General features: G+C 59.4%; 1 protein-coding gene across 12 annotated transcripts in view; it reads left to right on the top strand.

The window, feature by feature from the left end:
• Positions 1–13,565, top strand: part of PPP6R2 (protein phosphatase 6 regulatory subunit 2) — a 49,097-nt gene that overhangs the window by 22,307 nt on the left and 13,225 nt on the right. For all 12 annotated transcript variants that reach the window (XR_014026847.1, XR_014026848.1, XR_014026849.1 and 9 more), the window contains 13 exons: positions 1,848–1,985; positions 2,605–2,670; positions 3,497–3,609; positions 4,903–5,016; positions 7,584–7,710; positions 8,025–8,177; positions 8,479–8,643; positions 9,828–9,892; positions 10,388–10,503; positions 10,593–10,678; positions 10,828–10,908; positions 12,078–12,175; positions 12,669–12,726. Coding sequence is in view for 7 of the 12 variants with exons in the window: in XM_081330805.1 (XP_081186931.1) it covers positions 1,848–1,985; positions 2,605–2,670; positions 3,497–3,609; positions 4,903–5,016; positions 7,584–7,710; positions 8,025–8,177; positions 8,479–8,643; positions 9,828–9,892; positions 10,388–10,503; positions 10,593–10,678; positions 10,828–10,908; positions 12,078–12,175; positions 12,669–12,726 (1,380 nt within the window). In the remaining 5 variants the exon portion in view is untranslated. The remainder of the gene's footprint in view (positions 1–1,847; positions 1,986–2,604; positions 2,671–3,496; positions 3,610–4,902; positions 5,017–7,583; positions 7,711–8,024; positions 8,178–8,478; positions 8,644–9,827; positions 9,893–10,387; positions 10,504–10,592; positions 10,679–10,827; positions 10,909–12,077; positions 12,176–12,668; positions 12,727–13,565) is intronic.

Genomic DNA, 13,565 nt, shown 5'->3' on the forward strand with positions numbered 1-13,565 from the left:
GATCTACGTGAGGGCCCCTCCTGGCTACCAGCAGGAAGGGGGAAATACATGGCTGCTCCACAAAGAGTTATATGGCCTCAAGCAGTCGGGGAAACTATGGTACGACTGCCTTAGAAAAAGTTTAGAACGAGTTGGTTTCAGTGCATCCCATGCAGATGAATGTGTTTTCACACGCAACTCCAAGGGTACCACAGAACGGGTGTTAGTTTATGTGGGCGACCTCCTATATGTAGGGCCTGACAAGGAAGGGTGTGATGAATTTGCCAAGGCCCTGGGGAAAAGTTTACCCTGAAGTCTTTGGGGCAGGTTGACAAGTACTTGGGTGTGCACATCTTGGCCACTAAGGGGGGGTTCTCCCTATCTCAGAAAGAAAAGATTGAGGAGTTATTGGCCAAATGCAAAATGGCAGAATCTAACCCAACGCGTAGCCCGATACAAAGTGACTATTACAATCACACTCACAAGGACTTTCCTGAGTTCACAGATAATAAGCTTTACAGATCTGTGATCGGCTCCTTGCTATATATCAGCAATTGGAGCAGGCCTGACATAGCTTTAGCTGTGAATCTACTGTCCAGGCATGTGGAACACCCAAAGGAACTCCACTGGACTGCTGTTAAGAGGGTACTTAGGTACCTCAGGGGCACGACCGATGCTCTCCTTGTGCTGGAACCAGAGAAGGGGAAGACGGCCCAGCTCTCCGCTTACTCAGACGCAGACTGGGCTGGTGACACTAAGAGTAGACGGAGCACCTCTGGTTTCCTCATATTGCTAAATGGCTGTCCTATCCATTGGCATGTTAGGCAGCAAAAATTTGTTTCTTGCTCCACGGCCGAGGCGGAATATGCCAGCCTGTCGGACACGGCCAATGATTTGATTTGGTTCAATGCTCTGATAACGAGCATCTGGGCACCTCCTCCTCTGCCCATCCAAATTCAAGAGGATAATACGGCTGCAATTGCAATCTCGGGGGCATATGCAGTGGGCTCTAGGTCCCGCCACATACAGTAGACATACGCTATAAAAATGTCAGGCAGCTTGCCAAAGAGGGGTTTATACATGTTGAGCATTGTAACACAACTGACCAGATAGCTGATCTGTTCACCAAACCTGTTCCCATTGACCGGCACAACCTTCTGTGTAAGTGTTTGTGTTTGGTCCTCTGAATGTGTATATGCATGTCTATGACACCTGCTCGCCCCTCACATGCATTCGCTGGTCCCTGTCATTGGCTGACAAGAAGGGGAATTGTTAGATATTTTGTGCCAGCCATGGCAGTTCCCCAAAAAGGTCATCAGATGGGATCAAAGAGGCTTCTTTGCTCCCACTGATGAGTCAGGGGTCCCCAGCCCCTGCAGCCCCATTGGTGAGAGTTAATTGGTAAGGGAGGGGCTGAGACCCCCCATAAAAACCTCTGCTCAGGGGTTGCTCTCTCTCTGCTCTCTTTGTTCTGTCTTCTGCTTGCTTGCTTGCTGATCCATGAGCTCAACCCAGGCATGGATGCCTCCATGCCAGGGAACTCTTTCTATTTACTTTATCGTTAAATAAAGCTTTGAATGATTGCATCCCTGCGTGATGCCTTTTACTTGGAAGCACCTTAACGAATCATCGACCTCGTGAGACCATCTCACAGATTGTGCTCCCACCCTTGCGCTCTTTGACCTTTCGGGAGCTTTCCATACTGCCCTCATCCCTGGATCCGCCCAGAGGACCGGGCGGCTGGTAGGGTGTCGTCTGGTTTGTCTTCTCCTTCCAGGGCTGGTTCTGGCCATTGGCCCCTCCTCTGCATGTCGCACTTAAAATTAAGAGCTTTGATGATGCCTCCTCGCTGGTGTCGTTTTCCCCAGGTGGTTTCATTCTTGAGGAAGAAAGTCGAGTTTGTCGATCTGGTGCTGAAGCATCTTGAGACGTCCGCCATGATGGACCTCCTCCTGCGGCTGGTCAGCTGTGTGGAGCCGGCTCCCCTTCGCCAGGAGGTTCTGCAGGTGGGGGCTCCTGCTCCGCCTCCCCTTCTCTTCAGGGGCCCCGGGCTCTGTGGCTGGGGCGGGGCCTGGGCTGAGCTGGGAGACGGCCTGCCCCGCTTAGAGAGGCCGGGCCTGGTTGGCTGGGGGGGTGGGTATCTTCCCCTCTGGCGCTCAGGAGGGCGCAGGACCCTTTAGGGCCCCCTTCCCTTGGGCGGAGGGTTTCCCCTCTGCAGGACAGTTGCCCCTTTGCCAGCGGCCGCCTCCAGCCTAATAGCTGGGAATGGGGGGTGGGCGGCGTTGGCTTTCTTGCAGGGCTCAGGGTGGGTTGCTCGGAAGTGCCCGTTGCACGAGCTCCTTCGCGCCCAGCCAGTCAGCAGGCTCGGCTGGAGAACGCTTTGCCGGGGGGTGGGGTGGGGGTGGGAGGGGGGGCAGGAGGTCCTCCTTTGGCTGCTGTGGGCAAAGTTAACCTCCTCCTCCTCCTCCAAGCTGGGACTTTCTTTGGAGCTTCTGGGAATCAAGCCTGCGAGATTTGAAGAAGAGGGGGCGCTAGCAACGCTGGTGGGAGAGGCAGCCAAGGTTCAGGTGCGGCACCAGGGAAGGCGTTACGCTTACCTGTCTCCCCCTTCCTTTCCTCCTGCAGTGGCTGAATGACGCAAGGCTGGTGGAGAGGCTGGTGGAGCTGATCCGCCCTCACCAGGATGAAGACGTGAGTGTCCCTTGACCGAGGGAAGGAGAGCGGCCTCTTGGCCCTCTGGCCGACGCCAGCAGGCCCGCCTGGGAGAGCCGCTGGAGTCCCTGGGGCTGCTCGTCCCTCCCACTCGGGCCCCGAGGGCTCCTTCACGGGGCCTTTTGGAGGGGGGAGCCTCTGGGCGGCCGGCGGAGGTTGGAAGGTGGCCAGGGCTCCGGCTCCTGTCCTGACTGCAGGCCTGTCCTCTCTCCGCCCCCCCCCCAGCTTTAAAAGGGAGCGTCGCCCTCCTGGTTCCCCCCCCCCCACAGACACACACACGTTCTTCCTTGGGGAAACGCTCCTGAGCTGTCGGGGCTGGTTTCCTTTGTCATATTAAAGCATTCCTGGTCTTAGAGCGGTTTGCTGAACAAGCCCACGTCGGCTTGATTCACGCAACAAAGGATGGCTGTGTGGAATGATAAAACAAATGCCAATGGACACATTTAAAAGGCGGGCGGGTCTAAGGAAATAGTGGAAAGCCAACTGGATGATGTTTTATGATGGAGAGGAGAAGAGCACCAGAGGCGATGGCTCGTTCTTAAATCAATCAAAATTAAGTAACGCATAACCTAACCGAGGGACGTAGGGCCAGTTGAGGGATCCCAAGGAGCGCCCTGTTGTTCAAAGTGGGGAGGATTTAGGCCGGGTCCGGGGGGGGAGGGTTTGGAGGCAGCTGTGACCTGCTGTTCCCCCTCCCCCCGCTTCCCATTTCCACAGGGGTGGGGGGAGAATTGCTCTGGGCGAGCGCTCGGGCCTTCCAGGGCCCCCCCTCTTGCCAGGAGTGACGGGGGGTCCCGTTTTGCAGAGACAGTCCAACGCTTCTCAGACCTTGTGTGACGTCATCAGGCTGAGCAGAGATCAGAGCAGCCAGCTCCAGGAGGGGGCTGACCCGGACCCCCTCCTGGCATCCCTGGAGTCGTAAGTACCTAAGGAGGCAGCAGCCGGTGGGTGGGAGGAGGACCTGGCGGGCCTTCCGGGAGGAGGTGGAGAATGAGGGGGGTTGGCTGGAGGGACGAGGCTTTGGGGTTGGCGCCAGATCCGTGAGCCGGTGGGGAGGGGGGGAGGAGTGTCTCCACCTCCTCAGGGCTCCTTGGAGGAAAGGTGGTGTGTCAGTCAAGCAACAACACTGCTCGATCCTGGCAAAAGTCGGGGGGGGCTCCCACGTGGCCAGAGGTGGGCAGGGCAGGAACAACAGGGTGTGGATGGCACACTGTGTGTGGGTCAAGCGGCTACCTGCTCCAGAGAGCAGCTGGGGCCGGAAGCCAAGACGGTGGAGGGGGAACGGCACGCTGAGAGACTGCTGGCTGGGAATAAACTCTGATCCGTTCGGCAGGCTGCCTGCCCTGGGATTGCAGGAGATCCTCAGTTTATGACTATTCAAAATTGTGACAATGCTAGATGAAGGGACTTGCAACCTGTGCCAGGATTTGCAGTCTGTGCAGCACCCCTGCGCTCATGCGAGGTCGCAGTTTGGTGCTTGGCGATCCGCCTGCCCTTAAGAGCAGCCCCAGGGATGCTGCAGCTCCCCCCCACACACACCTGTCTACCCCTTGATCCAAGCCCCTTTGGCCGCCCTGCCTTGGCAGCAGCGCCAGGGCCTGCTGCGGTCTCACCCCCGGGGCAGCCCCCTCTTCATCCCCCGTTGCCACTGCCATGGAGAAATGCCGCCTCGAGCCCCGTGCGGTGGCCAGCCCTGCCGGCACTGTCGCCCAGAGCCCCGGCTGCCCTCGCTGCCCGCACTCCGCGGCCTCTGCTGTGCCTCACTGGCCTTTGCCGCCTGGTGCTGCTCTCCTGCTCCTTCACCAGGCCCCGTGTCTCCCTTCTCCCCATCCTTCTGCTCTTGCCCAGGCTTCAGGGGAACGAGCCTGCTATTTGGAGAACGGCAGGTGGCCTCACGAGAGGGAGGGGGGGAGAGAGAGGGGGGGGAGAAATACTGGTGGTGGTGCTGCGGTTGCAAGCCCTCCTGGGCCAGGCAGCTTTGTGCTGCGCTGCTGGAGCAGCTGAGGCTTCCAGGGGTAACTGCAGTTTGCACAGCGTGGCAGCAGCCCCGGCATGTGCCAGGCCCCGCCAATCTTGGGGATTGCCACGGCTGCCGTTGCCACGGTCACGTGAGGTCCACGCTTCATGACTGTGTTACTCAGAGCAGCCGGTCCCAGTTACTCTGGCTGAGCGGGGAGTCCCCGTGGCGCTGACTAGTGCTTGGTGTCTCAGGCAGGAGTGCGTGGAGCAGCTGCTGAAGAACATGTTCGACGAGGCGTTGATGGAGAACTGCATTGTGAACGGGACCCAGGTTTTGCTGACGCTGCTTGAGCCGAGGAGAGCCGGGTAAGCGGAACTGCTCTGCAAGGCCCCGCTCTGCTCCTTCAGGCCTGACTGGGCGGTTCTCCGAGGACCTCTTCCTTCAAGGGCGCCTGTCCCCATCTGCAGCCACGGCGTGGTTCCCCTTGCGTGGGTCACGTGTGGGCACGGCGGTTGAATTAGGCTGAATTTAGTTTAGGTAGGGGAAGGCCTGTGGTGTGGGCCAAGGCTTTGAGAATAAGAATAGAACAGAATAGAATCTTCATTGCCGCTTTAAACGTATGCTGATCAGCATACATTAAAATGAAATTTCATTCTCTTCAGCTCTCAAAAAAATACCATTATGCATATACCCACATAGACATATACGACACAGAGAAACATCGCGGTCTGGCTTGAGTGCATACGTATACATGGTGTGTGTGTGGGAAATCCTGCGAATTTACAAGATGGATGGTATGAGGAACAAAGCTGTTACAGAATCTAGTAGCTCTGCTATAAATACTTCACGAGGAGGAATTTCCTGACAGTGAGAATGGTCAACCGGTGGGACCGCTTGCCTCCCGGGGTTGCGGGTGCTCCGTCGCTGGAGGCTTTCAAGAACAGACTGGACAGCCGTTTGTCCAGGGTGGTTGAAGGGCTCCTGCCTTGGGCAGGGGGTTGGACTAGAAGACCTCAGAGGTCCCTTCCAGCTGTGACTCCAGGCACAGCCACCCCCAGGGCAATGACTAGTCAGGAACGATCTGATGTTTCTTGAATCGTGTCCACCTAGCGCAGCGTTGGCTCGGTTTCAGCTTAGCCTAGAGGGCAAACCCGGCCATTGGTTCACCCTGCAGAATTCGCAGGCAGAGCGCACGGCTCCTTTCTCCCAGCGGAAGCCGTGGGCGTCTTTCCCGCGAGCGATGGGCCAGATCGCTCCCTGGGGCTTTGCTGAAGGATCAGCCCAGGCTGGCTCATCCAGCCCGGCGCCCTGCCCCGCGTCCAGCAGTGGCCAGGCAGGTGTCTCCGGCAGGATGCGCGTTTCGGACTGAGCAGAAAGCAGCCTGCTTGGGAATTGTGATCCGTGAGCCCCGGGCTGTCGTGGAAGCAGCTCTGTTTGCTGCTCACAGCTAAGCTGCTCTGGGTGCTGGTCTGACCCTGGCCTGATCTGAAAGCGGCACGTTTATGGCAAAGGCTGATTCTTCCCATTTTGCTAATTTTACAAGCAGTATTTACAGGCATCGCAAGACTTGACTGTTTAGAGCATCTGCCAGATAAATATTGCCTCGCAGCGCAGGATGTCTGGCTTTCCACGCAAACGTCTGCAAATCCTTGGCCTGTCAAGAGCAAGGATTTTGGCTTTTGCCTTGGCTGCCCGGGTGCTCCCCCTTCCGCTGGTGCCAGGCGATGCTGCGCTTCAGGGGCTGGATGTGGCCGCACAGCTGCAGAGCGAGGCTCCCCTGTCTGAGTCCAGTCGTCTCATTTCCTGGAACACTTGGCGGCCTCGAGCTGCACTCCTTTCACGGGACCCTGATCCTCACGGGACCCTCCCCCTCAGAAGCCACTTGGAGACCCTGGAAATGGCACAGGAGGTGTGTGTGTGTGTGGGGGGGAGGTTGCACACAAAAGGCAGGCAGGCGTGCGTGTGTTTAGGAGGAGCCCTGCCTGTTGGATGACCAGCGTTTCCTCCTCCTCCCGTGCTGCTCAGGCCAGGGCTGAAACCAGGGCTGCCTCTGCATTATTTGCCCTCCGGGGACCCTCGAATTGCAGGAGGTGCTTTAGGCCACCAGGCAGGCCAGGCAAGGAGTCCTGCCTCCTGCCTGCTTCCTCTCTCTCTGGGCTAGCCCAGTGGAGCCCCTCCTGCCCAGCCTAGTCTCTGGGGTGGGGCTTTGGCCCTCCTGGCCCTGATCGGCTGCCCCAAGGGGGCGCCTGCTGTGCTCACCTTGCAGAAGCTCCTCGTTTAATGGCAGGGAGACACCGTGGCTGGTTTGACACCGTATTTTAATGGACAGCATTGTTCCTCCGAGTCTTTAGTTCTGGCAAAAGGGTGGCCGGGGAGGCGAGACCCGGCAGACGGGGGCAAAGTCGGCGCCCCATGGACAAATACGGGCCGTGGGCCTCCCTTAAAAGGCTGGAACCTTTGGGGGCAAACGGTGGACTTTTCGGGCAGATCAGGGCCTGCCGCGTGGCCACAGGAGAGCCTGCCGCGTGGCCTTCAGAGGGATTCGGGCGTCCGGCAGGTGGTTAATTCTGGTTGCAGGTATAACTTGCTGCCTTTCATTGGTTTGGAAGTAGAGCCAGTTTGTCCAGCCGTGGGGAGAGCCGAGCTCTCGTCCAGCCTCAGGCACATTTGGGGCCGGTCCCCCCTCCCCCTCTCAGCCACCTCGGAAACATTGCAGAGAAAACCTGGAGGTGAACAGCTGACAACGTCTCTATTTCTGCTTTACCATTTTTCTTTTTCGCTAACTTTGTGCCGTGCTGCTTCCCCTGGGTGAGAAATTGAACTTGGAGGCGGCTGTGAAGTTGAATCAGGCCCGTTCTAAGGCACTTGCCGTGGCTCCAGTACGGTCCGAAGACGATTCGTTCCTGATGTTGGCTTATTTTTCTACCCACAGCTTGGAAGGACTTCTGGACTCCTTCTCCCAGGGCTTCGAAAAGTTTCAGCCTGTCAGTAGCAGCGTCTTGCAGGGCATTGAGCTGCGCCTGAAGGACTTCCACCAGCTGCTGCTTCATCCCCCCAAGGTGTGGGGATCCTCCTCCTCCTCCTCCTCTGCCCCTTTCTCGGGCCCAGTTCCTGCGCCCTGAGCAGGCGGGGGGGGGGGCGGCAGGGGCAGCCGTGTCAAAGGAGGGGCAGGCACTAGGTCCCGGAAGGAAGGGGGTGAGGAAGGAGGAGCAGAGAGGCAGAGGAAGGAGCGGGGCCTCTGCCTGCGCTCGGGCGGAGGGGGGGGAGAAAGACGGGCTCCCCTCTCTGGGCAGGGGAGAGGAGGCGCACGCACTCTGCTCGGGCTTCGTGGGGAACCGGCTTGAAACCCTGGCTTTCCTCTCGATGATGACAGGTGGCTTCTATCCTGACGACCATCGGGGTCCTGGAGGAGCCCCTCGGCAATGCCCGTCTTCATGGCGCCCGCTTGATCGCTGCCCTTCTTCACACCAACACGCCCAGCATTAACCGGGAGCTGTGCCGGCTCAACACCGTGGACCTGCTGCTGGTGAGTGGGGAGCTGCGTTTGCCATTTTTGGGGGGGGGGGTTGTCACCCAGGAGTGGACTTTCCAGGGCTAAGACGTCGGTAGATCTTTATTTTCCTACCGGAGAAAGTCCTTTTTGTGGGCGGGTTCCTGACTCGATGGCAGAGAGGAGCCACCGATGGGATGGCCTGTCCGTTGCCCTGGCGGCCTGAGGCTTAGGGGAGCCCCGGGGCGCTTGCTGACCCTTGGGAAGAAGCTCCTGGGTGCCTCTCTTCCCCTGCTCTGCTTGGAACGAAGCCGCCGCCTCCCCTGCCTTGTTTCAGGACCTGTTTTTCAAGTACACGTGGAATAACTTCCTGCACTTCCAAGTGGAGCTGTGTGTCACAGCCATCCTGATGCACTCGGTGCCCGGAGGCAGGCTGCCCTCGGAAAGCGGCGAGGAGGCAGAGGGAAAGGCTGCAGCACCATACAACTTCATGGTGACTCACGTAAGTGTCCCAAAGGGAGGGCCGGCCGTAGCCCTGGAAACCTCAGCGTGCACCAAGAAGGGCCCTATTCAGACAGTCCACCTGCAGTCCGGGGCCAAGAGGGACCTCCTGCCGCCGGCATTTCTTAGCGGAGCCTCCCTTCCCCCTCCTCCTCCTCCTCCTCCGCTGCAGGACCTCCCGGGGGCGCTCTCGGGGGGCCCCTCTGCTTCCCTGCCTGCCCCTGGAAGTGGGGCTCGTCTGGCAGCCCCGTCTCGGGGGGCGGCTGCGAAGGCGGCAGGCAGAGCCAGGCTGAGGAGGGCAGCGCTCCAGGCTCCTCCTCTGCCCTGGCACGAGAGGGACCAAGGCCGAATTCTGCTTTTCCAGGGATAGAAGAAGTGCTGTTAAAAGTGAAGGTTTTATGGCAAGAATGCCATGAAGCATAGTAAGGCGACAAGCCCCTTGTGGCCCAGGCTGCGTGGATGGTTCCACGTAGAACAGGGGTAGCCAGCCAGTGGCCTCCTCTCAGCTGCCCCTGCATTCATTCTCATTCTCTCATTCTCTCTCTCTCTCTCTCTCTCACACACACAGACACAGACACACACAGACACACACACAGACACACACACACACGGGGTTGTGCCCTTGAAATTCAGCCAGTGATTGAAAATTGGCCGCTTACTTTCTCTTGTGTCCTCGCAGAAAGTGAAAGAAGCCTCAGATCAGGTCAGGGCCGGCACAGCCACCCGGCTCCCTCAGAAGGCACAAGCAGAAGCGCAGGCCTGGCGAGGAGGTGGTTGCGAGCAGCCCTCCAAGCGGCTGCTTTTTGGCCCAGAGCAGCGCTGGCCTGCCGAGCGTTTCAGCAGATGCCAGGCAGCTGCCCCTGGGTACCATCTCTCGGGAGCTCTAGCTGGAAGGTTAAACCCTGCAGCGCGGGGGCAAAACTGGCTATTTAAGCAGATGCCCCATTGACTCTGCCAGCCCCAAATTAATGTTGCCTCCTTTGGTCTTAGGGCTGTTTTTTTTAAATTGCAAGCTGCATTTCCTGAAAGAAGGCAGCCCTTTAGGTGATTGGGTTTTGCCATTTTTCAGTGTGAATTAGCCTTGGGCAAGTGTCCCCCGCTGAGGCTGGCTTCAGTCTCCCCCTGGGATTTGGTTGCTCCCCCCACCTTGCTCCTTCAGACGCTTCTCCCGTCTTCCTCTTCCAGCTCTTTCAAAAGTGCCGCTTGGTGCAAAGGATCCTCGGGGCCTGGGAGACCAACGACAAGATCCAGTAAGGCTCCTGGATAGACTCCCAGGCAGCCCCGGGGCCCGTCTCCGCCCGGGTTCGGCTCGGCTCACTCGGGTGCGGGAAGACGGGCAGGCCTTTAGCCCAGAACACGGCCGGGGTGACTTGCTTGGTGCCCTCGTGACGCCCCCCGTGTGCCAATTTCCCTTGCTCTGCTTGGCTGTTGACTTCGGGGCGGCTCTTTTGGGGAGCAGCCAAAGGAACCGGGAGCGCCCGGTGGGCAGCCCACGAGGACGGAGGCCGCTCTCTCCTGAGTCAGAGGGCCCGGCCCCTTTGGCCAACAGCCACAGCTCTCCTCCAGGGAGGGCCCCCCCCCGGCCAGAGGTTGAGGGGCAGCTGAGCGGCGGCTATTCCGCGTCGTGGCGTGATCCGCCCTGGGCCCCCTCCCCAGCAGACCAGAGACGAGCCAGTGCCCGCCCCGATGAACGCTGCTGGGGCTTCAGTTTTTCAGCTGTGGCTCCTGGCTTTGGTCCTTTCCAGGGCAGAAGGTGGGATGAGGCGTGGCAACATGGGCCACCTGACCCGAATCGCCAACGCCGTTGTGCAAACGATGGAGAAAGGCCCCGGGCAGAGCCAGATCGGGGAGCTCATCAGAGGTAGGAGACGATCCCGGCCCTCCGGCTGGGCCCAAGGGAGAAGGGGCAGGCGTGGCCCTCTGAGCCCCACGGCTGCTGCTTCCTTGCAGGTCTTCCTGAAGATTGCAAAGGGCGCTGGGAGAGCTTCGTGGAGGAGACTCTGGTGGAAGCCAACCGAAGGAACACCGTGGATTTGGTGAGAGGGTCTGTCCCTTTGAACCGGGAGGGGGGCGGTGGGGGCTGGTACCGCAAGAGGTGGTGAGAGAAGGAAGGGGCGGCCCGGAGGGGTTGCCAGCGTTTCTCTCCCGGCCGCTGGAGCCCATCCGTGGTTTCTCCTCTGTGCAGGTGACGGCCCAGCACCTGCACTCCTCCAGCGAAGACGAGGAGGCCGAGGCCACCTTCCCCAGCGAAGTCTCTCTCCAGCAGGTAGCTCTCTCCGGGAAGGCAAGCTCAGTTGGCCCGTCTGTCCAGTGGACTAGCTTCTTCGGCCACGCCAGGGCGGCCCTAGTTAAGCACCGGTCAGTGGCTTTGTGAAGAGCCAGCAGGGCCGGGGCCAGGAGGGTGCTGTTGGGGGGGGGTCGCCGGTGGCCCCTGGGAAGCCTTGGTGAGTCCGTTCGTGTGGAAGGTAAAGGAGGGGGCGGGGGGGAGAGGGCTCCCGCTGGGCTCTTTCTGATCCCCCAAAGCCCCGGGCGAAACCCCCGCAGACCTGCAGAGGCGGCACCTGCATCGTAATCTTTAATTGGGACCAAAGTCTCTGAAACAGCATCGCAGTTTTCACTGCACATTCACGGCCACTTGCAGCCCCTTGGAGAAGAACAAGGGAGATAATTGGGCCAGTGAGGTTCTCACGTTTGCTGCCCCCCCGCCAGGGGCTGCCCCTGGGGCTGAGCCCGGGGGGTGGGTGGGTGGGGGCAGACGGGAGGCCTTGCAGGGAGGGCTCTGCCGGCTGCAGGCCTGGGGATGCATTGAGGTCTCTCTGAGGAAGGGCGCCGGTGTGTGTGTGTGTGGCCTCCAGCTGCTTTAGTTAGGCAACTCCCGCCTCTAGTCTTCCCTTTACTGTGGGGGGGGGGAGATTTTAGACAGTATGATGGGGCTCCCTTCTGGGTGAAGTGGATCCTCTGGATCCTTTCTGGTCAGGATTCAGCCCCTCTGGAGAAGGCAGAGAGACTGCAGCCCAGAGAAATGGCTGCTCCCTCGGCCACTTTTCTCCAGGACATCCCACTACTGTGATTTTGTTTACTTGCTTATGTGTTATTTGTATCCACCCAGCACAGAACCTTGGGCCTCTGTGTGGTGCCGCTGTCGAAAGGCCCAGCCCTCTGCCTTCACAGCGGTGTGTGTGTGTGTGTGTGTGTGTGTGTGTGTGTGTGTGTGTGTGTGTGTGTTGTTTCTGGGAGTGCTCCGGAGGCCTGGCTGTGCATAGTACCTGGGCAGGTACTGAATGTGGTCTGACCTGACACACCGCCTGTCTCTGTGATTTCACGGCGGGCTGCTCAGAACTGCAAGTTACTTACCCCACCACCATCATCAACTTCTTCCTCCTCCTCCCTTTCCCCCTCCCCCCTTCCTTCTCCCCCTTCGCCCTCCTCTCTCAGGCATTCTCGGAGTACCAGGTGCAGCAGATGACAGCCATTTTCATGGATCAGTTCGGCTTTAACGACGAAGAGTTTGCCGATCAGGATGACAACATCAAGTGAGTCTCTCTTCTCTCCCCCCCCCCACCCGCTTTGGCCAAGATCCTCCGCTGATCTCCCTGGATCCGATCAGGAGAGGCTCCCTTCGGTCCCTGCCTGCCTGCCTTTCCTCGGGGTGGGAGGAAAGGGGAGGGGCAGGTGGGTCATTCCCAGGAACCGGGACCGGAGCTCTCGGGAGGATCAGCAGGCCTGACCTTCCCTCGGAGAGAGGGCCGATGCTGCTCCCTGGGGGCTGTTTTGAGCTGGTCAGCCTCTTCGGAGGAAGGTCCACTTGCATGATGGTCCACGAGCAAAACGGAGAGTTCCCCGTCTTTGGGGGTTTTTCACGGAGGCTGGGCAGGTGCAACGCGATGGGTTTTCTTGCGCTTCGGAAGAAGTGGGACTCTGGCCTCTCCCACCTTCACGGTCCTACGGTTCCCCGTGCGGCTTCCTTCCTCCTCACGGGTGTCTGAAAGCCGCCCCTCACGGCCTTTTTCCCCTCATCTGTTCCAGTGCCCCGTTCGACAGGATCGCAGAGATTAACTTCAGCATTGACGTAGATGATGACGGTGTAAGTAGTCCCACAGGCCAGCAACTCTGGGGTTGCAAACGCTGCCCCAGAGGCGGGAGAGCAGCCTTTCCAGCGGCCCTGGCCCCTTTTAAGGCCCCTCCGACTCCAGGGAAGGTGCTGGGAAGCAGCCGCAGAGGCACGGGGGTCGTGCGGAAAGGCCTCAGGCCCTCCTTTGAGGGGCTTCCTTTCCTCTGGGGACCCCCGCCCCCGCCCTGCATAGTGGTGGAAGCAGAGGCGTATCATTAGTCCCGCCCAGCATGTGTGGGTCCTGGTCCGAGCCCCCTCGCTCAAGATGGCCCATGAGCCCCAGCCCCTGAAGGCCACCCTGGGCAGCGCACGGCCAAAGGTCCCCGTGTTAAACAGGGAACGCTGCTCTCCCCTCCTGTGTTGAGCCTTCAGCGAGAGAGAGCTAAAGTCACATCGAATATCTGCTAGGCCTCTTCAAAGGATTCTGAAAGGTGAACACAGGTGGCTGTCGGCCATTCCAGCCGTGGCGTCAGGGCGAGTTCTGGGCCCTTCCCCCCCCCCAGCACCCTCACAGTCACGTGACCTCGCCCATTCGCCCCTAACAGCTGAGCATCACCTGATCGCCCGTTGCAAGCTTCCCCGGTGCTTCCGGCTACCCACCTGCCCGGGGGGGCGTGCAACTTCCTGCCAGCTTCCCTACTGGCGATACGGTGCCTCCCTTGCCAGCTGTGGGATTTGGCCAACGGTGGCAACCGGGACTGTTCTGCACTCACGCCGCTCGGCGATCAGAGTTTGTTTGTCACATTTCAACATCACCCATCTCACCTAAGTGGCTCTGGAATGGATTACGATAGAAAAAAGATAACGTAAAA

Source organism: Vipera berus (assembly GCF_964194415.1).
Source record: "Vipera berus genome assembly, chromosome: 6".
Lineage (NCBI taxonomy): Eukaryota > Metazoa > Chordata > Lepidosauria > Squamata > Viperidae > Vipera > Vipera berus.